The sequence below is a fragment of the Phyllosticta citribraziliensis genome, assembly GCF_038025025.1.
Source record: "Phyllosticta citribraziliensis strain CPC 17464 chromosome Unknown J3D65scaffold_7, whole genome shotgun sequence".
Classification (NCBI taxonomy): domain Eukaryota; kingdom Fungi; phylum Ascomycota; class Dothideomycetes; order Botryosphaeriales; family Phyllostictaceae; genus Phyllosticta; species Phyllosticta citribraziliensis.
This window is the reverse complement of record NW_027117344.1, coordinates 1529190-1553626: the sequence shown is the minus strand read 5'-3', so window position 1 is coordinate 1553626 and position 24437 is coordinate 1529190. Positions and strand designations below refer to the sequence as shown.

General features: G+C 55.0%; 12 protein-coding genes across 12 annotated transcripts; 5 read left to right on the top strand and 7 right to left on the bottom strand.

Annotated features, from left to right (window-relative positions):
• The first annotated feature begins 933 nt into the window (after window positions 1-933).
• On the top strand, window positions 934-2311 carry J3D65DRAFT_627935 (uncharacterized protein). The gene is made up of 2 exons (XM_066800584.1): window positions 934-1396; window positions 1453-2311. Exons 1-2 carry the CDS (start codon window positions 1025-1027, stop codon window positions 1918-1920), a joined length of 840 nt encoding a protein of 279 aa, XP_066654671.1. The 5' UTR covers window positions 934-1024; the 3' UTR covers window positions 1921-2311.
• J3D65DRAFT_627931 (uncharacterized protein) lies at window positions 2063-3435 on the bottom strand. Its single transcript, XM_066800583.1, has one exon. The coding sequence runs from the start codon at window positions 3168-3170 to the stop codon at window positions 2430-2432; it is 741 nt and encodes a 246-aa protein (XP_066654670.1). The 5' UTR covers window positions 3171-3435; the 3' UTR covers window positions 2063-2429.
• Window positions 3436-3466: 31 nt separating this feature from the next.
• Window positions 3467-5715, bottom strand: J3D65DRAFT_627929 (major facilitator superfamily domain-containing protein). Its single transcript, XM_066800582.1, has 2 exons — window positions 5567-5715; window positions 3467-5494 (listed from the first exon to the last, which is right to left on the bottom strand). The coding sequence occupies exons 1-2, from the start codon at window positions 5620-5622 to the stop codon at window positions 3925-3927; spliced, it is 1626 nt and encodes a 541-aa protein (XP_066654669.1). The 5' UTR covers window positions 5623-5715; the 3' UTR covers window positions 3467-3924.
• A 250-nt stretch (window positions 5716-5965) lies between these two features.
• On the top strand, window positions 5966-7354 carry J3D65DRAFT_410219 (ribosomal protein S5 domain 2-type protein). The gene is made up of 2 exons (XM_066796005.1): window positions 5966-6587; window positions 6640-7354. Exons 1-2 carry the CDS (start codon window positions 6087-6089, stop codon window positions 7231-7233), a joined length of 1095 nt encoding a protein of 364 aa, XP_066654668.1. The 5' UTR covers window positions 5966-6086; the 3' UTR covers window positions 7234-7354.
• A 604-nt stretch (window positions 7355-7958) lies between these two features.
• On the top strand, window positions 7959-9636 carry J3D65DRAFT_410311 (uncharacterized protein). Its single transcript, XM_066796007.1, has one exon. The coding sequence runs from the start codon at window positions 8256-8258 to the stop codon at window positions 9504-9506; it is 1251 nt and encodes a 416-aa protein (XP_066654667.1). The 5' UTR covers window positions 7959-8255; the 3' UTR covers window positions 9507-9636.
• A 536-nt stretch (window positions 9637-10172) lies between these two features.
• On the top strand, window positions 10173-12645 carry J3D65DRAFT_590878 (potassium transport protein 1). The gene is made up of 2 exons (XM_066797794.1): window positions 10173-10600; window positions 10651-12645. The coding sequence occupies exons 1-2, from the start codon at window positions 10321-10323 to the stop codon at window positions 12474-12476; spliced, it is 2106 nt and encodes a 701-aa protein (XP_066654666.1). The 5' UTR covers window positions 10173-10320; the 3' UTR covers window positions 12477-12645.
• J3D65DRAFT_627919 (ATP synthase D chain, mitochondrial) lies at window positions 12646-13709 on the bottom strand. The gene is made up of 4 exons (XM_066800581.1): window positions 13660-13709; window positions 13142-13537; window positions 12969-13055; window positions 12646-12913 (listed from the first exon to the last, which is right to left on the bottom strand). Exons 1-4 carry the CDS (start codon window positions 13669-13671, stop codon window positions 12884-12886), a joined length of 525 nt encoding a protein of 174 aa, XP_066654665.1. The 5' UTR covers window positions 13672-13709; the 3' UTR covers window positions 12646-12883.
• A 159-nt stretch (window positions 13710-13868) lies between these two features.
• On the bottom strand, window positions 13869-15074 carry J3D65DRAFT_627916 (putative nascent polypeptide-associated complex subunit). Its single transcript, XM_066800580.1, has 3 exons — window positions 14771-15074; window positions 14539-14597; window positions 13869-14486 (listed from the first exon to the last, which is right to left on the bottom strand). Exons 1-3 carry the CDS (start codon window positions 15011-15013, stop codon window positions 14177-14179), a joined length of 612 nt encoding a protein of 203 aa, XP_066654664.1. The 5' UTR covers window positions 15014-15074; the 3' UTR covers window positions 13869-14176.
• Window positions 15075-16115: 1041 nt separating this feature from the next.
• On the bottom strand, window positions 16116-17254 carry J3D65DRAFT_410118 (60S ribosomal protein eL14). The gene is made up of 4 exons (XM_066796004.1): window positions 17209-17254; window positions 16988-17127; window positions 16655-16918; window positions 16116-16512 (listed from the first exon to the last, which is right to left on the bottom strand). Exons 2-4 carry the CDS (start codon window positions 17111-17113, stop codon window positions 16456-16458), a joined length of 447 nt encoding a protein of 148 aa, XP_066654663.1. The 5' UTR covers window positions 17114-17127; window positions 17209-17254; the 3' UTR covers window positions 16116-16455.
• A 1395-nt stretch (window positions 17255-18649) lies between these two features.
• On the top strand, window positions 18650-20026 carry J3D65DRAFT_554987 (uncharacterized protein; the record flags this gene model as incomplete). The annotated part of the gene is made up of 2 exons (XM_066797207.1): window positions 18650-18732; window positions 18832-20026. 2 exons carry the CDS (start codon window positions 18650-18652, stop codon window positions 20024-20026), a joined length of 1278 nt encoding a protein of 425 aa, XP_066654662.1.
• Window positions 20027-20851: 825 nt separating this feature from the next.
• Window positions 20852-21662, bottom strand: J3D65DRAFT_410017 (uncharacterized protein). The gene has a single exon (XM_066796003.1). It carries the CDS (start codon window positions 21530-21532, stop codon window positions 20999-21001), a length of 534 nt encoding a protein of 177 aa, XP_066654661.1. The 5' UTR covers window positions 21533-21662; the 3' UTR covers window positions 20852-20998.
• Window positions 21663-24423, bottom strand: J3D65DRAFT_410016 (kinase-like domain-containing protein). The gene is made up of 4 exons (XM_066796002.1): window positions 24243-24423; window positions 24135-24187; window positions 23673-24081; window positions 21663-23625 (listed from the first exon to the last, which is right to left on the bottom strand). The coding sequence occupies exons 1-4, from the start codon at window positions 24280-24282 to the stop codon at window positions 21794-21796; spliced, it is 2334 nt and encodes a 777-aa protein (XP_066654660.1). The 5' UTR covers window positions 24283-24423; the 3' UTR covers window positions 21663-21793.
• Window positions 24424-24437: the final 14 nt, after the last annotated feature.

Here is a 24437-nt window from a genome sequence, read left to right as displayed (position 1 = left end):
TGGAGGGATCAGTGAGGAATCTTCGTTCTAAACGCCATGGTGGATCTGCGTCGTGGTCTGGACAGAGCTCTACCGGCCGATCAATAAGGTTACAAGCGCGCATTTCATCAAAGTCGACAGACGATAGGCCAGCTTCAGTAAGACTCTTCCTGACCACGTTTACCATCTGGGCAGGAAGTCCGCACTGTGCCGCGAACATTTGAAAGTCCAAGGAGCCCTCGTCCGGGAGATCAGGGGTCGGCGCCAGAGCATTTGATCGGCAAATGCCATTGGAAGATGAGCCCAGCAGCCCATCGGTTCGCGTCAGTCGCGTGCACAGCCCGAAGATGTTCGACGGCTGTGCCGTAAGGGCCAGGGTAGCTTTCGTGAGGATCCATCGGGAGCGTCAAGCCTTTGGCGCCAGAATCTTGCGCCACGTCTATCTCTTGATTTTGACTGGTCAATGGCTCTTTCCTGGTAAAAGCTGGAATTCCGGGAACGCGTCGCGCTGGCTGTTCTATTCGCGCTGTCCTGCAGAAGCGAGTTTCGAGAATAAGAATTGAGACGGACGACCTAAAACGCCCTCGTGGGCTGTCTGTTCGCAGTATGAGGAGTTACTGATATCGGATATCCGTATGCTGGAGATTCAATTTGACCTAAGGCGTCGATAAGCAACGGCCGCGTTCAGCTTCGTTGATGGATTTAGCATCTGGGCGATTGACAATGCCCCACAAAGTAGAGTGCGAGAGGATTTGAGAGTGGAAGGTAGAAGAGCAGACGCCGAATTTGGCGCTGAGAAAATACCAGGATTCGTGTGATGAGGTGCCCTGCAGCAGCCGCAATGCGGCGGTGTTGGCGTCAAAGGGAGCTCGGGAATGGGGCCCTCGGGGAGGCACTACGGCGGACGGGGAAAACCAGAACAACGCCGTACGTCGATCGCTAGCAACCATCCCCGCACGAAATTATCAAACCACCACCACACCAAGCTGTCATAGCTCTCAGCAATCAGCTCTCAACAACCATTGGTCGAGTGGACCAAATCACAATGGCAGCACCCACGGCCATCTCGCGAGCCCTCGTCCGCCTGAACGCGTCGCGACAAATTCCGTCTCGCTCGTTACTCCGAACAACGATTGCCCTCAACACCGCCGCAACCCGCTTCGCTTCCTCTAAGTCTTCCACCGGAAACGAGAAGGATGGACCCCGAGTTCTCGAGAAGCCGGACAAGTTCAGGCCGCCGTCGCATGGCGCAAAGCTTCCGACGCGCAAGCGGCCATCTTATCAATATGGTCCGCGGTTGACCGAGGAGGACCTCCAGGCCCAGAAGACCAAGAAGTACCCCAACATGGAGCCACCCAAGGGAACGTGGTCATACTACCTGGTGAAATCTGTGCGGTTCCACAGCTTCATCGCCCTGGTACGGACACTGACTCCCACCTGGCCCCCACTCCTCAAGCTAACACCGCATCGCAGTTCGTCCTGCTATCCTGCATGTACTGGATGTGGCTGAAGGAATTCCTCGTCACGACCAAGCGGCGCGACGAGCTGCCGGAGAAAGGCGAGCTCTTGACGCACCCGTTCCAAGCGATTCGGCAGTTCTGGTACGTGTACCGGCTGCACCTGGCCGACGGTACGGAACACGCGCTCGAGAAGCGCCGCAAGAAGTCCGATGACATTGATAAGCGGATCGAGTTCCGCGACGAGTTTGGCCTTGAACACCCTGGCAGCCACCTCGACAAGTGGACCCTGGGCGCGGAGGAGTATGCCAAGCGTGATGCTGAGGGCAGGAAGCAGAGGCTGGAGGAGCGTGCCAAGAGGGATGCTTTGAAAAGAGAGTTGAAGGAGGCGGAGAAGCAGGCTGAGCGTATAGCTGCGGGTGAGGAGCAGGAGGAAGTACAGCAGCCGAAGAGGAAGCCGAAGATGTGGTTGGGCATCTGGTAAAGATGCCTGGAAAGATAATAAAAGGCGCTGTTCACATAGGTGGGTACATGATGCGGAAAGTCTTCCACGGGTGGAGATTGAGCTGATTCTGGAAAGCTACAGTAGATCCATGCCATGCGTAGAAGGCCTAGATTCTCGATCTCGGACATTGGTTGAACAAGAAGACTTGTAAAATGTCACACACATCAGCCTTCCTCAGTCAGGGACTTTGACAAATCTCAGTTCCACGAAGACTCTAGGAAAGCGCATTGTAGCTCCAAAGAGCGATTAGTGCCTGGATCTGTGCTTCCGTGAGCACTAGCTTCTGTCGTAGGTAATCCCTTGAGAAATATTTACAGGCCGGCTCCAAAGACCCCCCCAAAAGCCGTTCCAATACCTCGTCATTCCATCGTCAATTTTTCCGAGTCGTTCGTCTATGTCTATCGACACCATGCCGTCGTAAATCGTCGTCCCAGCCAATTACTTTCATCGCTCATCACTCGTCTCCCCCCGGGCCTCCAAAGCGAACTTCAGAACCATCCCAAAAGCCACGGCACAGCGACTCGTCCCGCCGCGTTCGGCGTGGCCACAAACGTCGTCCCCACGGCCACGAAGCCGCCCGTACTATCCGTCGTCGTCACGCGCACAATGCTGCTCGCCGCCGTCCCCAAGGTGGTGGTGCTGACGCTGTATCCGCCCGCAACGCTTGACCCGCGAATGGTTCCCGTACACGCTGCGTTGACGGGGCAGCAGGCGACGTGGCCGGCCTGGTCGAGGGCGCAATTGGTGTTGCGGCGGCAGCAGAGGCCCGGCGCGCCCAGCGCAGCGCACGCGCTGTACGAGGTCGGACACGTGGTGCCGCCTTGTCGCTTCTCGAGGACTGGCTTGTAGATGTAGGGCACCGTCGTGGGGGCCGGAGTGGTCGCGGGCGCAGTGCGTGCTGGGGTTGCGGCCGAGGCGCTGTTGTTTGCCACTGCTACTGCTGCGGTAGCGTTTGCGTTGGGGAGGGAGTAGTCGTTGCGGCGGTAGCTTTCCTCATCTTGGTGGTTGTCGATGGGCAGAACGGCTTGCGGCACGTTGATGTCGATGCCAGGAAGAAAAGGTGAGAGGATTATGGGCGCATTGCTTTGCTCGCCAGCGGGCAATTGAGGCGCCCTGGCCTCTTGTTGAATGTCTGCATAATCGAGCAGCTCTGCGCTTGCGGCGACTTTTGTGACGGAGATTGACAGCAGCACTAGTAGTCGCAAAGATGAGGCGAGCGAAGGTCGCATTCTCGACCGGCCGACCCAGCGACCAAGAGACCAAGGCGGGGAGGTTGGAACGTGTGGAGAGAGAGATCGCGTGGCCGGGTAGAGCTGTAGAATGTTGCTGGGATGATGGCGGCGGGGGAGTAAAACAACGATGTTGTTTCTCTCGGGTTGCGGGTCAGGCTGAGGCCAACAATTAGTTTGTTGCTTGACCGACGACGGTCACAGGTATTTTTGGTGAACTTGCCAGACTGTCAGAGCGGGTTTGCAGAGGGGAAAAGAAAGGTTGCTAAAAGAGAGGCTGGTATCTCGAGTCCCGTCCCCTGCATGCAGGCTGCGGTTGGCTGGACCATCCTACCCGTGTTGCCAGGGTGAGAGCTCCAGGTAAGCGACGTCACCACCACAACCAAATGTTACTCGACGACTTCAACGATTTCATCTGAATTGAAATCTGGCAATTGAGTGAGGTCTTGTGGCAATCGACTCTTTGTTCTCGGACTGTCCGGAATCCGCCCAAAATGATGAAGCCTATCTAGGAATCGAAAACGACCGATGCCTATTTCCCGTTCTGAGAAAAACCGCCCCTGTGATGATGGCTTGTCTGCCAAAGACTGCAACTTGCCGGTACCGATGAACGCCTCCAGTGCCATGCAAAAAACCTAGGAAACGCCGCGAGCCAATTTCAACCAACATCAGAATGCCGGAGCCTATGTACAAAGGAAAGCAAGAGGGACTGACATGGTAAATTGGACGACAGATTGCGATGCGAAAGCCGGGCTCAAACTGCAATGCCTCTCCGCAGCCAACCACCAGGGCCTCTCCAAGCCCACAACCACAGCCCACAGGCCACCCACACGCTGATTGCCATGGCCCAAAAGGTCGGAGCATAGCAGTCTTTGCCGTAGCACAAAATGTCATCCCCGTCCTGGTCCATACCGCCGGTAGGAGGCACCACATTCGCCGCCGCGCTGCCCCAGTCGTAGAAGGCGCTGTAAACGACGCCCCAGACAGCCGCTCCGGCAGCCGGCATCATGGCCACGATGCCCCAGTTGGTGCCAAAGTTCTCGACACCCCAAACTGCAGCGATGATGATGGGGCAGAGCGAAAAGACGGCTCCATAGCCCGCTCCAATAAAAGCTGATACGATCCAGAAGCGCTCTGCGTGACCTTGAATTACCCCCGACGCAAGTAGAATCTGGCCTAGCGAGGCAACTAAAGCAAAGAATATGAGGAAAACAATTCGTGAGATGCTGAAGCGCCGGCGTGGCGGCAGCGATGCCAGGGAAGACTCGAGTGATTCTGGCCCCTGTCGATGATGGGGAGAGTTGGAGGGCAAGGGGGCAACAAAGTCGGAGACTGTGCCGGCAAAGAGGCGGGCGGCGGTGGAGGTGATGGCAACGATGGACACGTGAGTTGCTGGGGTCGTCGAATGCTGAGAGACGGAAGGCGTGTATAGGGTGCCAATGATGGTGCCCAGGTTGTTGATGAACGCTTCACCTGGACCGGTGACGAGGAAGAAACCAGCGGCAAGCCACCACATGGTTACATCGGCGAGGAAACGGCGCGTTTCTTCGTTGAGGAGCCAGTTCTTCTTTGCCCGTTCTTCCTCGGCCTTCAACTTCAAATGGTCGGCTTCGGCCCGGAGGAAGTCAAACTGGGAATCCGAAAGATCCTGGGGGGCTATTGTGCCATAACCATGTTGGTCTGCAGCCCTGTGGAAGAACTCGTCAGTGCTCAAAAGACCACTACGCTCAAGCTCATCGACGGCGTCGTCAATCATCTCTTCCTCATCTATGATACGAAGACAAGCTCCTCCTAGGATTCCGGCACAGAAGAGGAAGATTGCAAGGAACAAGAAGAATCGAAAGACATCAACATCTCCACAGGATCCATCTTCCTGGCGTTCACAGAGCAGGCGGCTGCCTACTTGGCTCTGCCACATGCCGCTCAAGCCGAAGGAGGCCACTGGGATCGCCAGCGCCACGCCTTTGTTTTTTCCCCGGCCAAAGTTTTTGGCACACGTCGTGAGAGCGGCAAAATACATGGCCGAGGTCCCCATGCCGATGGGAATAAAGGCGAATACCATTGCGCCAAAAGGCCAGCCTCTGGGTCCAGCATGATAGGTAAAGGCAGCGATGAAATAGCCTATACCGAACAGGGCGGCGGAGATGAAAGATGACAGGCCAGGTCCATAGCGGTCACAGATGTATCCAAAGACGGGTACCGGCAGATACATGGCCAGCTCGGCGGTGATCGAAACAACGTTGACCTGAAACTGCGTGTACCGCAGCCTCGACTGGAATAGCGGCGCATAGAGGGAGTAGGTCGTGATGGAGCCGGCAGCCAAACTGGGTGGTCCAAGTCAGTTCCGAGCTTAAAGAGTCCTTGTAGGACGGAGACAATGGTGGGGGAGACTTTACCAGCAGACAACGGCGCAGGCAAAGCCGCCATAGCGGAGTACAGCGCGTCGCATCATCTCGCGATCGCGTTCTTGAATCTGCTCGGCGACGCGCTCGAAGAAACTGCCTGCGTAGGCGTTGGACTGGTCAGAACGGGTCGTTGAATCATCGCTCCGGTCTTGGGCGGGCACACGACCGGGGGCTGGGAGGTCAGTCGGATGTAACAGGCGGCGCTGACCCCCGGTCGATGGATAATCGAGCTTGTCGATGTGGTTAGTGCCTCGGCCAAGAGAGGTCATGTTTTCCAGCAAAAGCAGCAACTCGTACGCCCAGCGCAATCCACTGCGTGAACCGGACGTAGACAGGACCTCGTTTGTTCGTCGCCGAGCCGGGGGATTTGATGCTTTGAGGCCGATGACGCCTGCCCGGCTCGCTGCCAACTCAATGTGCCCTGTGCGCTGGCTTTCTCTGGAGCGGAGCCCTCAAAATAATTCAAGCTACCACCGCTCCTACGACACCACACCCACCCCGCCGATCCGCCATGGCTCCTCCCAGCCAGCATCTACTCCTGTCGCCCGCCGAGCTTGCTTACTTGCATTCGTCACTGTCTCTCTCCCCGCCAGTTCGCCCCGACGGTCGCAGTCCAACGCAATTCCGCCCGCTCATCGCCGAGACCGACATCCTTCCCGGCGCAAATGGCAGCGCGAGGATCTGCTTCGCCGATGGCACCGAGGCTGTAGTTGGCGCAAAAGCTGAAGTCGAGAAGAGCGCGTGGAGGCCTGGGCAGCACGACGTGAAGCTCGGGGATGTTGACATGGTCGACGACGACGCGGCCGAAGACGACGACGCGCTTGCGCGCCGATCAAGAGGCATGGGAGAGAACAAGTGGCTGGAGATGAGCGTCGAAATTCCAGGCTATCGCGATGATGATCCCCTGCCAGTCTTCATTGCTGCTATGCTGACGGAGGCTCTGCTGGCCGATGGCCAACTGAGGGACCGTCTGTTCATAAATCGGAGATTTCACTGGAAGCTCTACATAGACGTAAGAATTGGCAAATGGTCTGAAGGAGCTACGAAGCTAACATTCTGCGCAGATTCTTCTCCTCTCTCCTCCGCTTTCCTACCCGCTTCCTCTACTCTCTCTGACCACCCACCTTGCGCTCCTCTCGACACGTCTCCCACGCCTCAAATCCGAGCTCGACGAAGACCCTCTCTTTGACGATGACTGGGCTGCTGCTACCCTCCTCTACCCGCGATCTGGACCCGGCGCCATCAACCGACCTCCCATAACCTTGCTCGTAGTTTCGGTTGGCCCGAACATGGTCTTCGATCCCAGCAAGGAAGAACTAGCAGTTGCCGAAGCAGTCATGGCCATTTCGATAGGCGAGGTAAGAGGTTCTTCAAAATCACCATCTCTTCGCGTGCTTGCCATAGGAAGCATAGACCCACCGTCGCGTCTGACGCCTCCTGGTATCCCGAATGCCTTGAACAGCGCTACTGGAGGCGTCGCTCCTACTTCGAGCGCGGAGGCCATTGCTCTTAGAGAAAGTATGCAAATACCGGGAGTGTGGACACCGCCACGTGGAGGCATTAAGAGAAGCCTCATTGCAAGAGCTATCAAGGAGGCCACACGAGTGGGTGGAGTTGCCGAAGAGGTCTTGGAGGCGCTCGAAAAGGTTGAAAAATGAAGAACAGAAACGAGGACTAAGCTCTGGTGTGCAACTCGACCGCCACCGACATTTGAGCTGCTTCCCATTTTGACCTCGGGTCAATGAAATGCGCCGCTCACATTGAGCAATCGATCGAATTGCTCTTTTCAGATTTCCATCAACAGCAAAATCCAGACGAGGAGGTGATCTCCCACACGGGACATGCAGCGGGAATACCGGAGCGGAGCCAGTAGTGGACACAGACGCGCTTACCGCCAGAATGGTGCCCATGGGACCACGGGATACGTTAGCCCAAGGAAAGGTGCCAACAGCCCAGTACACTTCAAGCAGGCTGGCATGCCTGAGACTTGGAACATCCCGACTTGATCGATCGGGAAGTCAGGGGCATAGTGAATTCGAAGTAAAAGTAGGGATTTCAATCTTCAATCTTGGACTTCCTGTCTAACCACATGTCAACCTCCTCTCAACCTGGAGCCACGCCCAGCTTAGTGTGGTGCTTCTCTGGACCTGAAAATGATGTTGAACTGACACTTCTGAGCGCTTCTCGAGCATTGACGTAAATAATCAAGCCAATACATGCGCAAGTTGATCATCTATAGGCTAACACTACAGTACCCAATCAAGCACGCTTGACAACACAGGCCGCTGCGATGAAGTTGCACACAAAGAATTCGCGCCCTGGCCTGACGGGACCGAATTGAGTGACCAACGATATTCGAAAGACAAAGTCACATTGTTCTTCCATTGTTGACCGGCCTTAGACCCGCCATCCTCCAGTAATCTTGACCACATTGTTCCACAAGACGAATTATCTGTTCTCGCGGGACGCCAAAGCCGCGCAGCCGCAGCATTCTTTGTTCCCACGCAATGCCTTTGTTCACCATCCAGTCCGCCTATAAGTTACTAAAGGACCCCCATATCATCCCCCTTTCACTCGCAAGACTTTTCTAATATCCAAGACCAGGGACTAAGGAAGAGCAAAGGATTCCACGACACGATCTACCTCCACGACGAGAGAACCAGGTAAGCCAGCCAAAACGATGGCGTCCCCTCCAGAGGATATTGAGCTCCAGGTGACGGAAGTCGGGGACTCCTCCGACACATCGAGCGAGACAGGTGAGCCTGTGGAAGGATCCGCGAGCTCTTCCTCAGATGATGAGGATGACGTATCAAGCCAAGGTGAGTCGGATGGTGAGAATTCGAGCTCTGAAGATGGATCTGGAGCCTCGTCTTCGGGCGATTCGCCAGCGCCGGTCGCTGCAGTAGACAAAGGCAAGCAGAGAGCGGGCCAGCCCCCCAAATCTATCCTCAAGAAGGATAAGGCTAAGGATCGCACTGACACCGCCTCGTCTGAGGACAGGAAGCCAACCAAGGACACCAAGCACTGCGCACGATGCGGGCGCCCGGTCAAAAAGTCCTACCTCAGGAAGATCGACCGTCCATCTAACATCACGAATGAGCAGGCCGTTGTCAAGAACACAATCCACAACCTCGAGGTTTACGCAACGGACGACCCAGTCGCCATGCTTTGTGACAGGTGCGGCGCGGCTGCGTCAAAGCTGGACCAGTACAAGAGTATTGCTATCGAGGGTCAGCGCCTGGTAAGGAGCCCCCTTACCCAGACCATGTCCAAGAGTTACGCCCGGGAGGTCATCGCACGCGAAAAGTTCCTCGCTGCGCTGAATGAAAAGAGCAGGAGGAAGCAATCCAGTGGCAAGCCTGCCACCGCGGCGACTGTCTCCTTTACTGAACCCTCCAGGTCCGGCGAGGTTGGTGTGCAGTCCGATGATGCTGCCAGTGTGGTAAGCTCGGTAAGTAGGGTCAGCATAGGCTCGCTTCCGCCACCCGTCGACGGCGTGGGTGCTGCCAGGCCCCGTCGTAACTTTTACCGCGCCGAGAGGAGGCACTACGTGCGCGGTCGCTGGTCCTGGGATGCTGCCCGCGACCGCGGTGACCTTGAGGATTATGACGACTCGAGCGATCCTAGCAATGCTGGAGAGAGCTCCGCCCAGGGTGCAGCTCAGGGAAAGTCCCAGGAGAAGAAAGACGACGAGAATTCCTCTCGTGGCTGGTTGGATACCAGCGGGAGGAATGTCAAGTACTACGAGTTCTATGGGACCCCGAAGACGAAAGAAGACAAGGAAGAGGAGAAGAAGGAGAAGAAGGAGGCCAAGAAGGCTAAGTCACCGCAGTGGCTGGAGCCTGAGACTCATACCATCCGGCGCAAGCGCAAGGGCTCTCTCTCGGCTGAGGCCAAGTACCTTGTCAAGGCCTGGTGCTGCTTTCCCTAGTTACTTCTTGATGGTGTGGTGTGGATCTCTTGAGTGTACAGACTGTCACTTGACAGATTGGGGCCAGGAATGGAGAAGGTAAGTTTTCTACATCAATAATTAGTCCCTCAAGTCACCGAACTTGCCAGGGGATTGATTACCGTAGTCTCTTGATAGAAATGGAATTGAGAAATAAAAACAAACAGCACCAAATGCCTTGATACCCTTTCTCAACGTGAATCCTGCCTTCGAACGAATTGAAAAATCGTCATGCTGGCGACAGTATCCCATAATCAAGAGAGTATGAATCACTTTCTTGGTTGAAAAAAAGCCCATCTTCAGCTTCTCAGACATGTTCGCGGCAAGGTGACTTCGTCCTCTCAATAGTGTTACTTCAAATTGACATCCCCAGTGGAATCTCGGAACCATGGCATCAGGGTCTCTCAAGGGTTCGTGGTGGGGCCTGGCCTGGCCAACAGGAGTGATTAGACCACGGATATCCGGCAAGCATTTGTCAGCGTTGCGTGAGGCTTCCCGCTCAGGGACCAAGAAGTTGATACCTGGACGATAAAGAAAGGTGGTTGGCAAACCGGATTGATATGCGCGCTTTCCCCTTTTGGGCAAGGTTGTCGAGTGATGTCACCCTCGTACGCGGCCTGCTCCCCCTGGTCACCTCTCGGGCTCCCACCGGGGAATCACTTTCGGCGTAAGATCATCGTGTCTTCACCCCCGGACACTTGATCAGCATGATTTGCGAGGCTTAAGGTCTTGCAAAGGAAGCTTCTTCGATGTTGTCCAACAACCAGGGCTGCGCGCTACTGTTGCGTTGACGAATATGCCGTCGACTCGGACGTACCTCAGAATGCCGGAACCACCACAGAACGACCACAGCCATGGTCATGGACCAAAGCAGCATTTTTGGCACTATGTCAAAGATGAAATCTTTCACGTCAACTTCTACCGTCTTCACATGTCCTATTTTGTCGTTGTTATTTTCATCAGTTCCTTGATCGTATATGGCGAAGGACTGGCAAACGACCCGCATCAGATCAATGGGTCACAACTGAGGTACATTGATGCTCTCTACCTGTGCTGCTCCGCCATGACAACCACTGGTATGTCTCTCAATCCCATCGAACAGCAGAAAAGTTGACGCTCTCCCCAGGCCTCAATACGGTCAATCTGGGCTCGCTCACGGGGTTCCAACAAGCCGTTCTCTGCATATTGCTGATCATCGGCAACATCCCCTTTGTATCATTTTTCGTGGTCGTGATACGACGGCACTACTTCTGTCGAAAGCTTGCAGACATCGTGCAAAACTCCAAATCATTCCGCAGGGTAGTGGAGGACCTGGAGCAAGAGGAATCCGCGACTCGAGACGCCAGGAACCAAGTCAGAAACAGACGCCCCCAGAATGTTCGACGCCCTCCAAAAGACCAGAACCGTCCTCAGATTCAAGGAGCTCAAAAGAAGGACGAAAGCCAGCGGCATTTCCACCATTCGGCCGGATGGGGGGCGTTCCCGTGGCCATGGGAGACCCAAGTTGCAGAGCGCCTTTTCCACTATCCGTTTCGAAAATTGAAGCGTGAATGGAAGACCCAAGATCGCTCGTACATCTCCTTCGACCCCGATGTGGATGAGCGAGGCCGCTTCCGAAACCTAAAGGAGCACGAGAGAGAAGAGCTTGGAGGCGTCGAGTATCGTGCCTTGGTCGCGCTCTTGTGGCTCTTGGTGGTGTATCAGGTCTTCTGGTATGCCCTCGGTATACTGTTCCTCGTTCCATACGCCTATCGGCGATCCGTCCAAGACATTCTCAAAAACTCTCAGCCAGGAGATCTCGAACCTGGATGGTGGGGGTTCTTTGCAGCCGTGACGAGCTTTGCGAATGGCGGCATGAACGTTCTCAACTCAAACTTCATTCCCTTCCAGACTTACTACTATGTCCTCATCGTAACTGGAGTCGTCACCGTCGCTGGCAACACGCACTTCCCCATCTTTCTGCGCTTCTCCATCTGGCTGCTGTCCAAGGTGGTACCCCTGAACTCGCGTCTTCGGCAGACGTTTCTTTTCCTGCTCCACCATCCTCGCCGATGCTTCATCTACCTCTTCCCCGCACGCGAGACTTGGTATTTGCTCGCGATCCAATTCATTATCGACATTACCATGTGGATCTTGTTTGAGCTGCTCAACCTCGGCATTCCAGCGGTGAACTCGATCCCCGCGGGCACTCGCACCATATGCGGTCTCTTCCAGGCGCTCGGTCTACGCACATCTGGCTCGTACATCATCCTCATGTCGTCTCTCGCTCCTGCTCTTCTCATCGCATACCTCATCGCCATGTATGTGTCCAACTTCCCGATCGTCATGGCGCTACGGCAGACGAACACGTACGAGGAGCGCAGTTTGGGAATCGACAAGCGGGAGACGTCTGGGCGCGGCGGACTCGCTCGCCATCTGCGCCGCCAGCTCGCATACGACATGTGGTTCCAGATCTTCGCATGGTTCCTAATCAGCATCATCGAGAGGGGGAAGCTCATGAGCTCTCAGCCTGGCTTCAACCAGTTCGCGATCCTGTTCGAGGTCACCAGCGCATACGGCACCGTCGGGTTGAGCACAGGTGTGCCATACGACGATTACAGTCTGAGCGGCGCTTTTCAGACCGGCAGCAAGCTGGTCCTCATGTCCGTCATGTTGCGCGGGCGGCACCGAGGTCTGCCGCTCGCGATTGACCGCAGTATTCTGCTGCCGGGCGAGGAGCTCATGCACCGCATGGATGCAGAGTACAACGAGCTGGGACACTGGCAAGAAGGGGAAGAGGAAGAGTTGATACGAGACGAAAGAGAGAGTGGAGCAAGAGAATTGGAATCCGGGAAAAAGAACGGCAGTCCGAGTCGAAAACGAAGCGGGCCGAGGAGTGATAATGCAGAGGGCAGAAGAAGCAGCAGTGAAACGGGCTCCGACGACGACGGTCCCCGATTTGAGATAACTTGAGGCGTAGTGAAAGCTCCTTGGTGTAGTACTCCGAGTTTAATGTTGACTCCTGGCATACTGCGATATCGGCGAGCATGAAGCTGCCAAAATAAATACTCTGCAATGGCTTGTTTGCCAGCCATAATGCATTACCGTTTAATCTGGAATTTCACACATACCTAGCGATTCGAGCCCTGGTTGAGATCACTGTAATTCCTGATCGCGTGAGGCGTGCATTCCTACCATGTCCGCATTCTACCGACGCCGATTGCGGGGAAGCGAGAACGACAAGGCTTCTCGACAGACGGGTTGAACTTGTCAAAATATCTAGATTGCTATCTATTTTGACGCGTGGATAACCGAAAGGCCTATTCACAATGGTATTATCCCGCCAGGCCAAAAATGCTTGAAGAGCGTGATGAAAGCATTTAGAGCACGGAAAGGTCGCCGAATTTCTCCTGCAATGACGTTAGCGGGTCTGAGGTTGCTCGGAAAGAGGATAGGAAGCCAGACCTTGTAACCAGGGACGTCCCACTTGCCCTTGCCAACGAGCTGCTCGGTGCGCTTGTCGACGTCGGGGCGGGCGGCAGCAACCTCGTCCTGGAGAGCAGAGCGTCATTAGCCAACACGTTCGATACCAACCCCTCCAAAACCATGTTTTGCCCCGCGACACAGGCTGGACGTACGACGGTGAGGTCCTCGAAAGGCCTGGCCTCCTCAATGTTCTGGAGAGTCTTTTGCAGGGACTTGAGCTCCTCCTCGACCTTGCCCTTGGTCTCCTCCGCGCTCTTGACGGCCTGCGCCTCGAAGGCCTCAATGGCCTTGACCTGCCTGTTCACATCGTACGTAGCGGGCTTGAAGGCCTTGAAGTCCTTCTCGATCTGGTCGACAATTGCCGTATTCTTGAGGACGGAGCGGTAGTAGGCGAAGTCGACCTGTTGGGGCTGCTCGCCGAGGGCTTGCAGCTTGCGGCGGGCGTCGTCGTTGCGCTTCTTGAAGGCCACGAGCGAGTTGGCCGTGTTGCCGCGCAGGCCGAGCTGGGCACCCAGGCGGGTCCAGTCAATCTTGAGGGAAGCGCTGCGCTGGAAAGAGAGGAGGGTCAGCCGGTGCTGCTCGTGAACCAATGCTGGGGCCACTTGGAGAATCCTCCGCCTCCACCTATCGGGATGGGATCGGGCGGGAGTCGAGAAGGGATTTGACGTACTCCGACGGACATTGTGATGGTTGGGGCTGTAAATGGAGTGGAGATGGGCGGAAACTGCTTGGTGAAGTCGGCCCTGCGTTGAAGCTCTCACAAACGCTCGGGCCAGCATCCGAGATAACCACGTGACGCAAATGTTGGCAGAACCGGAACCACTAACGCAAGCTCTGGCACGTTAGACAAGTTAAACTCTCTGGTATAGCGCAGTACTTTGCATTCACGAGTATGACAACGACTCCAGTATCACCAATTGACCTTGTCAAAGGCGGCAAAAAAGTCAGGAAAGGCATTATCGACAGCATCAACACAGGGATTGGAGCAACTCCGGTCCAGGGTGTCAGATTAACGGGAAGGATTCTTTTGAATTGTGTCATGGCGCCGTGAAAGCAATGGTCCTGGCACCAGTCTTTTGCCTCATGTCCTCCTAGGAATCTTTTACATGTGCATGCCGACCCGTCCTCCGTCCGAATCCACGCACGAGGAGTACTGGCTCACGACCTCAAGCCAAGTGCGGCCGCACTTATATGCTGAGGGCCATGATGGAGTTGACAATGTCGTTGTCGTTCTCCTTGAGGGCCTTGACGGCCTTCTTCCTCGACACGCTGGCCTGCGCCATCACAAGCTCAATGTCCTTGGCCTCGACGCCAGACTCGTCGACCTCCTCGCCGTCATCCTCTTCCTCCTCCTTCTTGTCGTCGACAGCGGGAGCCTTGCCCTTGCCGTGGTCGTGACCCTCGTGGCTCTCGGCGGCCTCGGCCTGAGCGAGCTGCTGAGCGGCGGAAGCCTGGGCAGCGGCGTTCAGGTCCTCAATCTTGGCCTCACCGAAGATGCTACATTTGAATCAGTGACGTGTAAAGCAGGTAGCCAAAGAACAAAGCTTACATCCAGGTGTTGCTGTTAGGCGACTTGTAGACGTCAGGGTTGTTGATGACGAAGAGGATCTACGAAACCCGGTCAGAAATTGCTCAGGTTCCCTCATTGAAAATACGCAGGAGCGGGGAAGTCAATGGAGCGCAAGACTGGCTCGCAGATGAATCAATTCATCCCAGCTTGTCCTCCAAGGCTGTTTGCCGACTGCGCCCATAGCTTCCTTGCTCCGCTGTTCCAGACTCACGTTCTTGGGCCTCCTCAGAGTAACGCGGGTGATTCCCTCAATGTGCTTCAGGCCGAGCTTCGCGATGGCCTTGCGAGCCTTCTTCTCGTTGCGCGAGTGGACGGTGACCTGGGCGCCCGCGGGGATGCTGGCGTCACCGGCAACCTCATCGCCAGACTCGGAGCTGGAGTCATCGTCGGCGACCTCGGGGCTGGTCTTCTTCTCGGGCTCGTCGGGGAGCTCTTCGACGCGGGGGTTGGACATTTTGGCGTGTGTGGTGTGGACGGTGGAGCTGTGGATGTCGCGGCGTCACCAGAACGTGGGTTGACAGCTGCGGGCGGTTTTCGAAATCTGTGCGCGGTCCTGCGCAAGCGAGCCGGCGTTGGATGGTATGAGCCTCAACTCTCAGCACCACATTCAAATGCCTGCCGCATTGCACGCTCGACTACATTGCAATAAATAATTCACCTCATAGTGAAAAAATAAATGCAGAAATGTTGTTATCTTTTATCCTCGCTGTCTCGCACTGCCCAGCGCAACATGGTAAAACACCGACTAAGCAAGGAACCCCCTCACTAGCTACATGCACCAGACGCGCACCGCTCGAAGACAGTCCGTTAAAGACGGATGGATGGATCAGAGTACAGTTGCAAGATGCAAGCGTATATGCACAAGTAAAATATGACAGGCCTTTAGATTTAAATTTTAGTCGTCCATGCCGTGACTATTCCTCACGCATTAGGGACGACGGAAGCACTGCTATATTCCAGAATTCGCATTTCCAGCAGATACTGGGAAAGAGTGAATTGAAGCATTCCACTAGTCTGAGTGCTCCCTGCCGTGCCGGTTGTGTCCTACTCTGTTAGGATAGATGTAGTATTTGCAGCAGCATATTAAAATGCATCCTCCGCACAGGCCCATGCACGAACGTGGAGACCCAGGCGAGCACAACGTACGTTTCCCTTTCATGCTACAAGATGTAGGTTTCATTAAACGAGGGCTTCGTGTAGCAGGAGGAGCGGGAGATGGGCACATATATTATTGGATCCTGTAGCAGCTACCACAACCGGATACGGCGTGGGCCAATGAGAGCACGTAACTTGCACTGAGAAAGGCATGACTCCAATGTGGGAAAGCTGGGGATCCATCAGGTGTTCAGCGGTAAGAACAGGTTATGATGCATGCACTCGGACTACTCCCGCGATTGTAAGTAAGAGAGAATAAACATTAAAACAAAGGATGAGAAGCAGGATGACCAGAGGCGGGCAACACCAGGACTTCTCGATATCTTTTGGTAATTCGGGAATGACGTCTGTGACGCTGCAAGTTGGCGTATTTGGGACTTAGTCTCAGGGTCCACAACCGCAGTTGATCTCTGGAAAGTGCGCATGAAGAGCCGGAGGTTTTGCGAGCGAAGCAGAGGAACGCGGCGGGATAGTGGGTATTGAGTGAGTCTGGCCAGGAACCATAACAACCTTGCAAACTGCACTTTTGAGCATGGCACCATTTCGCGATCCCTCAAAACGCCCTTGTTTCCGATTTGATGGATTTTGAGAACCATTGGTACATGAATTTTTGAATCGTGTCCATAGGATTCTCTGGTGGAGAAATTGCCGTCAATCCGGCCATGTTCAAAGCAAGACCTTCTCCATGGTATGCCGTAAGCGACCCGTCCGTAAGAAACCCCCAACAGCAGAATGACCCTCTTAAGCCTTGGCGGCAGCGCGAACCTTGGCGAAGTTCTTCTGGACCTCGTAGCGAGCCTGCAAAGCATCCGTTAGCATTTTCCAAACGTAAACCCCGCGCGCCAAATGTTTCCAAAAACCAGCGGCTAAGATAGCCTCCAACTCTCTGCACATCAAGTCGCGTTGTTTCCCGCCATAAGAATCCGGGGGGTTCACACACCTGCTTCCTCAGCCTCATGACCTTGAAGCGCTCGAAGTCGTTGAGCGCCCGGCGCTTGGCGATTCTGTCCTTGTTCTTGGCCCACGCGCTCTCGGAGAACTTCTTCTCGACCTCAGCGGCCTCCCAGGCCTTGCGGACGACACCGTTGCCAGCAGCACGGGGAAGCTTGGGGATGACGATCGGGGTGAGGGACAGGTGGGAAAGAGCGACAGCGTGGCGAGGGACGGACTTGTCCTCGGTGGAGGCGGGGCCGTGGACGAGGACCTGTTGATAGTGAGTTCGCGATTCCTGCTGGTGTTGCCGCCGCGGCGTGTGGACGGAGGTTCAACATACGCGCTTGTGGTCGATGATCTCAACGATCGTGGCAAGCTTGCCCTCGTACTGGCCGGTTGCGAAGAGCACAACACGGCCGACCTCGACGAGTCTCCACTGCGATGCCTTGACCTCTGCGTCACCCATTGCGATTGATGTGCCTGGCGAGGTGGTGTGAGTTTGCGGTTCTTGGAGGTGTAGCGAGCTTGCTGATTCAGAGCAGCGTCGTGGATGGAGCGGACGTACTGTGCTACGGGGTCGGGGTTTCTGTCGTTAGTTGAGGTCGTGTCAAGTCGTCGTCGCTTGAATGCTCCGCGTGGGATTCTCCCTCTGAGTGTGGTCTCGCTTCGCCGAATGACGCTATGCCTAATCCTTCGTTAGCGCGTCGCGCTAGCGAACCGCCCGCCGACATATCTTTCCGCCGACCGAAACAACTTCGCCCAACTTTTTCTCCTACATCGACCTCGACTGTCGCGACAACACACCTGCCAACAACATGAAGGTACGAAACTCCGCCTCTCCCTTCTTTGCATCTACATGATGTTATAATTTGCGATTGACTTCAAAGACCGGAGGCGCTCGCCGGCGCCTCTCAACGGCTTTGGAGCCATGATATTCAATTCTTACATATTCTGATCCCTCACACCCTTTGGCAACTCGTTGCGCCTCACGCACTTTGCGAACTTTCGCTGACTTGTGCTGTAGTAGTAGCGACATCCGGCAACGCTCTCGAAGCGATTGTCTCTTCGCACCGTTCGCTGGCTCGTCCAGCAGTTTTGGTGAGGTATGCGAAATTTCTTCTTTGCACCTTCCCCTCCGTTCGATGATTAAAACTTTATCACGCCTAGATAGTATTTGACCTTCGGGTATGATTCTTTTACACCAAGATCACTGAGAACACAACTACCTTACACTTTACTTTGGCTCAGTTGTCGAACTATCGCTGACCATGTCAATAGTTTTGTAGATTTCGAAGACTTGGATGTCTACTCCGAGCCTCTGCCTCCGCACGCTCTGGTCGTTAGACTGGTGGACGTGCGGACTGGGTAGTCAAGCTCACCCTTGTCTACCGGGGCTCAAGAGTCTGAATGGAATGATACGTTCAGATTCCTGGGCCTGTTGAGTGGTCAGGAAACGTCAGGGTCTGGGTGCTCAGATGACCGGGGTGGCCCAAATGCCTCGTTCAAGACATGCCTTATGTAGTCTTGATTTCGTATAATGAATTGAGCATTTATCCAAGAACTCTTGCCATGCTTTTGATGCGTATCAGAGATATGCGTTCAAGGCCAAACCGCCGCCGGCTTGACCCAATGCAACCTTCCGCCAAAACGGGCCACCCGGTTGAAAGGTACCGCAATCGCGTTGAGCTGCAGGCAACCGCGTCTCAACAGGAGCATAATCCGACGACTGTTTTCCAGTTGCCCAAGAAACTGCCAACCGCCAATTGCAAATCCACCGCCAGGGATGGCCATTCATCTCGAGCCTCAGCGCTTGGGCATCGAGAGCCTCGGCTCGGGCGTACGTTTTTCCAGTGGCGGTGCCAGGCCGACCAGGGCCTCTGTAAACATCGCAAGCCATCCACCGCGCAGACTTCTTTCCCGCGACCTTCCCGCTCTTTCTGGTCCATACATCCCATTTTTCCAACGAGACGAGCCGGACACGATGAATACGTTTCGTGGCGGCATGCAGGTCCATGCAGTTCCAGAGGCGGAACGCGCCTTCGACGCTGCAGGCCGCCAATTGCCTTGGGGCTATGAATACGCAGAGTACGTCTTCTTCTACAGAGTCCAGTCTACCTGCGGCATGAGCCAAAGCTCAAGAAGCTCATCTATAGAATCTCTTACTGACGACTTTTCTGACTTCAGTAACGACCCATCAGGTCCGCGACGCCACGTCGAAGAGAGAGGACCGTTTGGCAGGTCAACACGGCGTCGCAACTTTTCGCGAAGTAAGACTACAGGCACTCCCGCTCGCAAGGAAGACCAAGCACGCGTCGACAACTTCAAGGCCATCGACGACATCTTCAACCATCTCAAAGCGCCTGCCGCGAAAACCCAAGATTCCGTTCAGCAAACCGCGCCAACACAGTCCTCCGCGCAGACCGCCGCCGCGCCCGCTCTTCCCACGAGTCAGTCCACAGTAGCAGCAGAACCAACAGAGGTCATATTGTACGGATTTGGCGGCGACACACAATGGGCAGCGATTGAGTTCTATGAGCGCATCTCTGAGGGCATCGTTTACGAAGACTACGAACGTTGTCCTCCAACTTCCAAGTACAACCTCACTCTGAGCTCAAGCCGCGCAGCAGCTGTACAGCGCAAGCTCACTCCAGCGGCGCTTAAAAAGAAGAACACCTATTGTGGCGGGGACCACTGGATCAAGGTCACCTTCGATTCTCCGGAAGCCGCTGATCGCGCGTGTCATTATTCTCCCCACATTATCCACGGCCACGCCGTGTACGCTGAGCTATACCGTGGCACTGGACCCGCCAACGACGAAGCGATACCTGCTTCACGTGTCACGCTCAACGGTATCAACGCGTCGCCCTCTCACTCGAGTACAACTATTCGCGGTCCGTCTGGCGGCTCACCCACCGCAAGCTCTGAGACCGCTTCTTCGGCCACTGCCACGGCAGGCGTTCCCACTGCGCGCCGTCGCGTTCCACACAGGTCCTCCATGAACCCCATCCCACCTGCTTCTACTACAATTGCCGCCGATCCTACAGCGATGCAGCAGAGCACTCAGCCAAACGGCCAAGTCGAGTATCCTCAACTAGCGACGGCCTTTGAGCCTCCACCTCTGAGGATCCGCGGTGCGAAACGCGCCGTGCTTCTGCCTCCCGAACAGGCTCTTCTTCCCGTTGGCAACTGGTGGCAGCAAACATTCGGCAGTTGGCCCATCATTGGCATGTTCCTGAGCGGAGGCACGGAAGTTATTGGCAATGAAGTGCCGCGGAAAGAAGACGGGTCCTTCGACTGGGACAATTCTAGCTTGTACTGGCGAATTTGGGCATGGGTTGACTTGATCTTGAGGACTGATTTCCTCGGCCTTGGTGAATAATGGGCTGTGGCCTGGGGGTTGTTGGGACGGGTTTACGGGCAAAGGAGAAGTACGCGCAGAAGCACTACGACCGATGGATGCAGCTATGGCATTAATGTGGAGAGCACAGGCAGCATAAAAAGCGTTGGCGTTACAGGGTGAATGGCTTTTTCGGGTAGGACGGGCATGGTCGGCTACGGACATCACTTTCCACTTTCTTGGATAAGCCATGATGCATTTGAGGATCTTGTCTTTTCACATTTGACTCCCACGAAGAGAGCAGGTGCAAGCAGAAAGACGAAATGTCAATAAGAGAGTCGACAACATATTTCAGGCTATCAAGCCGCTGTCCATCCACATAAATATACACATGCGTGGACAATGCTATTCGGTTTAGATACACCAACAGTGCAAACATCCAAGAAATGATAAACGCATCAGCCCAGTCTTCAAGGACAAGCAGATCTTAACGCCATCGACAAGGTAGTCAATCACTGGCAGACGAGTTGAAAGGCAAATTCGCGAACAAGTAGGATTGAAAAATATGATGATGAGGCTTATCGCTCAAGCCCGGCAGGTGCAAAGAAGCAGAACAAAGCAGGTTTGCAATGATGGATTGAATCAGATTACGAGAGAAATGGAAGGACGGCTAGGACGCGCTCCTGACGTCACGAAGACCAACAGAGCACCCAACCCTTGATGCCGGCGGCTGCCCAACGACAAATGCCAGTCTCTTCCTCTCTTTCGGAGACTCTTCTCAACTTTCTGCCTGCCTGACGGACTGGTGTCCTGTTCGCCAGTGTCGACTCGACTCGAACCCCAGAGCACCTCCCACCTGGCTCACTCGCGCCGCTCTCCCGTGACAAATAGGAAAGGGGAAAAGTAGAGGAGGTAAACAAAGGGGAGAGATCGGGGGTGCAAAGCAAAGCAGCGCACCACAAATGCTTCCACGAATCCGAGAATCGGGCGGAACAAACAAGAAGCACCACAAAGTCAAACACAAGAACGCGCAGAGCAAATTGGTTTAAAGTGATGATTTGGGCGTAAAAGAGGCAAAAGGCATGACCATATCCACACTACTGCCTTTCCAATCCAGTCCCATGCCATCCAATCCAGTTGTCCAAGTCCCAGTCCAGTCCAGTCCAGTCTGTATCCAACTGAACGAACGCCGCTGCGCCTTACGAATGAGAGAGGATCGAAACCGAAGCCAAATCGAATGCAGTGTAGTAGGACTGCTGCCAGAACGAAAAAAAAAAGTGCTACTGGTGCTGCCCGCGCCACCAATGATGCCACCTTCATCTCCTTCTCAGAGAGCGAGTCGAGAAGGGGCAGATGGACCGGCGTCGGGCAGAGGAAACAAGTTATATAGGAGAGAACAGTATGAGACAGCGAAAAGCAAAGAGAGAAAATAGGTGAATAAGGAAGAGAGTAGTTGCCATGTGGTATGACGGTGGCTGGATGAGGGACCCGGGCAAAGGGTTCCAGACCTGTCGGTCGTGTCGTTACTGATGAATGACTTTTGTTCATGCTTTGATGATGCAACAGGTGCAGAAAGTAAACAAAGGAAAAAGGGGGGAATCAGGAGCGAAGGAGTTGGGGGATCCGGCTTGCCACGGGGGGCTCAGCGCCGGGAAAAAGAAGCGAGAGAGCATGGGAGAAAAGGAGTGTGGGAAGGAGACAAAGGAATCTCGTGCAGCATGTCCGTCCCGTCACCCCCACCGCTGCTTGGCCCGCTGTTACCTCCCCTCTCCTTACCGGCTACTCTCCTTTCATGCACTCTCAAGTCGCTCATCTCAACGCTGCCGTGCCGGCAAACAGACCCCTGACGCCACCGGTGCCCTTTCTCAAGAAGGGACTTGGGCAGTTCGGATCCTCCATGTTCCACTTCGCCACACCATGCTTCTGTTCCATGTATCCCTCACTGCCCTTCCTGCCAGGTGGGCCGTTCGGGCCTTCGTTCTCGCTGCCAGACTCGCCGCTAGAACGCCTGGCTGCGTCTCGACCATTGGCACTGCCATTGTCGCTGTTGGATTTGTTCACCTTGTTGCTGTTCAGCTCGACCAGCGTACGGCCATTAATCGCGTTGCCGAGGACGTCTCTGCGCAAACCGGAAATGGCGCCCTTCTTGCTGCGGAATCCAGTATCAAACACGCCATCTGCAGCCGGCGGAGTGGTCTTCTTGCGCTGCGGCGAGGTCGCGACGATGGGTACAGTGCTCGTTGGGCGTGGGCGTGCGGGCGGCTGCGATGGGCCACTGGTGGCTGTTCCACCTGCACGAAGGTTGGCAAGGGCGGCATTCGGGGCGGTTGGAGTACGTTGGGGGAGGATGTTAGACTTGAAGTTTGCGCGGCGGTCGAGCATGAGCCGGGTCGCCGCATTTTGGGCGGCGTTTCCTGCGTTCATTGCTTTGAATGGGTCATTGTCTGCATTCATTTTGCGCAGGTTTGTCACGCTGCGAGCGCGCGTGGGCGAGGGCAATGTTGGCATGCTGTCGTCCTCCATTTCATCTTCTGATGAGGCGGTTGGACTTTCCGGGCATTGTGTGGGAGAAACCGGATCAGACATGTTTGTGGGTTGCCATCTGTCAGCGGCGGCGAAGATGTTGCGGCGAATCTTGGGCTCGTTTGCTTGCTGGTTGCGACGAGGGCTCAGAGAAAGACCAGCAAGGGAGATGGGAGATGGGTCCGCCATTTGGATGTCCATTGGCGAGCCTGCCACTTCATTAAAGGCGGTCGTGTGGGCTCGTTGGAAAGCCTGGCGTGGTGGGCGTTGCTTGTTTGGCGTCTCGGCTTTGGGCTTCGAAGCGCCGGATGATTCCAGAGAGTAGGACGAGATGTCGGTCTGCGATGGAAAGTCGGACTGCTCGCCCGAGGTGCTGCAAGATTTGTGAGGTTCGGATCCGTCGAACGTTGGCGTCGAAGATCGCCCGGCTTCGCCGCTATTTTGCTGCAGTTTCCATGCATGCATGCGGATGTCTACTTGCTGCGACACTTGCTTTTCAACTTCGACCTCAAACGTCTTGCGCAGTTTCTCCAGCTCCCTGCTGACTTGCTGGTCAATCTCCAAGCGGGCCTTGAGTTCCCACTCGCGGCGGAGCTGAGCTTCAATGTCCAACCGCATCACCTCCTTCTCTTGCTCAGACGATTCGAGCTTTTTGTTGAACTCTGTCTCTCTGTGCTTGACCAATTCCCTTTCCTTCTTCAACAGTTGGCCCAATTGAACGACTTCTTGCTCCTTTCGCATCAATTTGACAATGGGCAAATTGAGCAACTGCGCAGTCTCTGGTCTCTTACCCGAGTGGACGTTGAGACAGCTTGCAACGACCTTTTTCAGTTCGGGAGAGTAGATTTCCGGCAGTGGGTCGAAGTATCCACGGCGGATCTTTTGGATGAGCTCAAAATGAGTCTTTGCATCAAAGGGAGGTCTCTGGGCGCATAGTTCGTAGATGATGCATCCTAATGCCCAGATGTCCGAGTACAAAGTATACTTTTCTGACATGCAAATTTCTGGAGACATGTAGTAAGGGGTGCCGACGTAGGTCGAGGCAAAATCGTGCGACTGCATGATCTTTGACAGTCCAAAGTCACCAAGCTTGACCGAGTTGTCCGCGCCGAGAAAGACTTTCTAGGATTAGCACCTTAGCAAAACCAGGGGCCGGCAACCTCACCATTCTCCGGCTTGAGATCTCTGTGCAGAATCATGAGGTTCTTCTGCTTGTCTCTGTTGGGAATGGCGTCGTTGCCCAGACCCATGACATTTTTGCCGGCCTCTGGCGGATCGTCGCCGTAGTGGCATCTGTAAAGAGCGCACACAATTTGGGAGAAGATGCTCCAGACAAATTCTTCGTCGGCGTATTGACGCTTCGTCTTGAGCTTCTTGATGACCTGGCCCAGATCGCCGTTGCCACAGTATTCCATGTAGACATGTAGGTCGTGAGAGGACTTGAGGTGGACTCTGTCGATATAGGCGACGATGTTGGGATGACGAAGTTCCTTCAAGATTGATAGTTCGGCCTGCAGCTGTTCCTTTTCTTTGGCCGACATTTTCGAGTAGCTAATCTCCTTCCTGCAGAGGACCTGTCGCCATGCATCAGCGAGATGAGGGTGGTGGAGGTGCGAGGAATACTGACATAGCCGTCCGACTTTCGGCGCACCTTGCGGATGATGCCAAAGGAGCCCTGGCCTATAGTGCGGATGTTAGCTTGCGATGCGCCGCAGCAGCGAAAAAGGCAGCGCACCAATTTTTTCAAGAACATCGTACTTGTCGTCGTCGGCCATTGTCAAAGATGCTGTCGGGGTAAAAGGCGGCAGTGGGGGGATGTGGTGGGGGATCAAAACATGCTGCGTGGTTAGTAGAGCTGTGCGGTGTTGGAGACCGAAAAAGTGGTTGTTGGCAGCCAGCTGTTGATGTTTACGCCCGTCGCTGGGGAAAT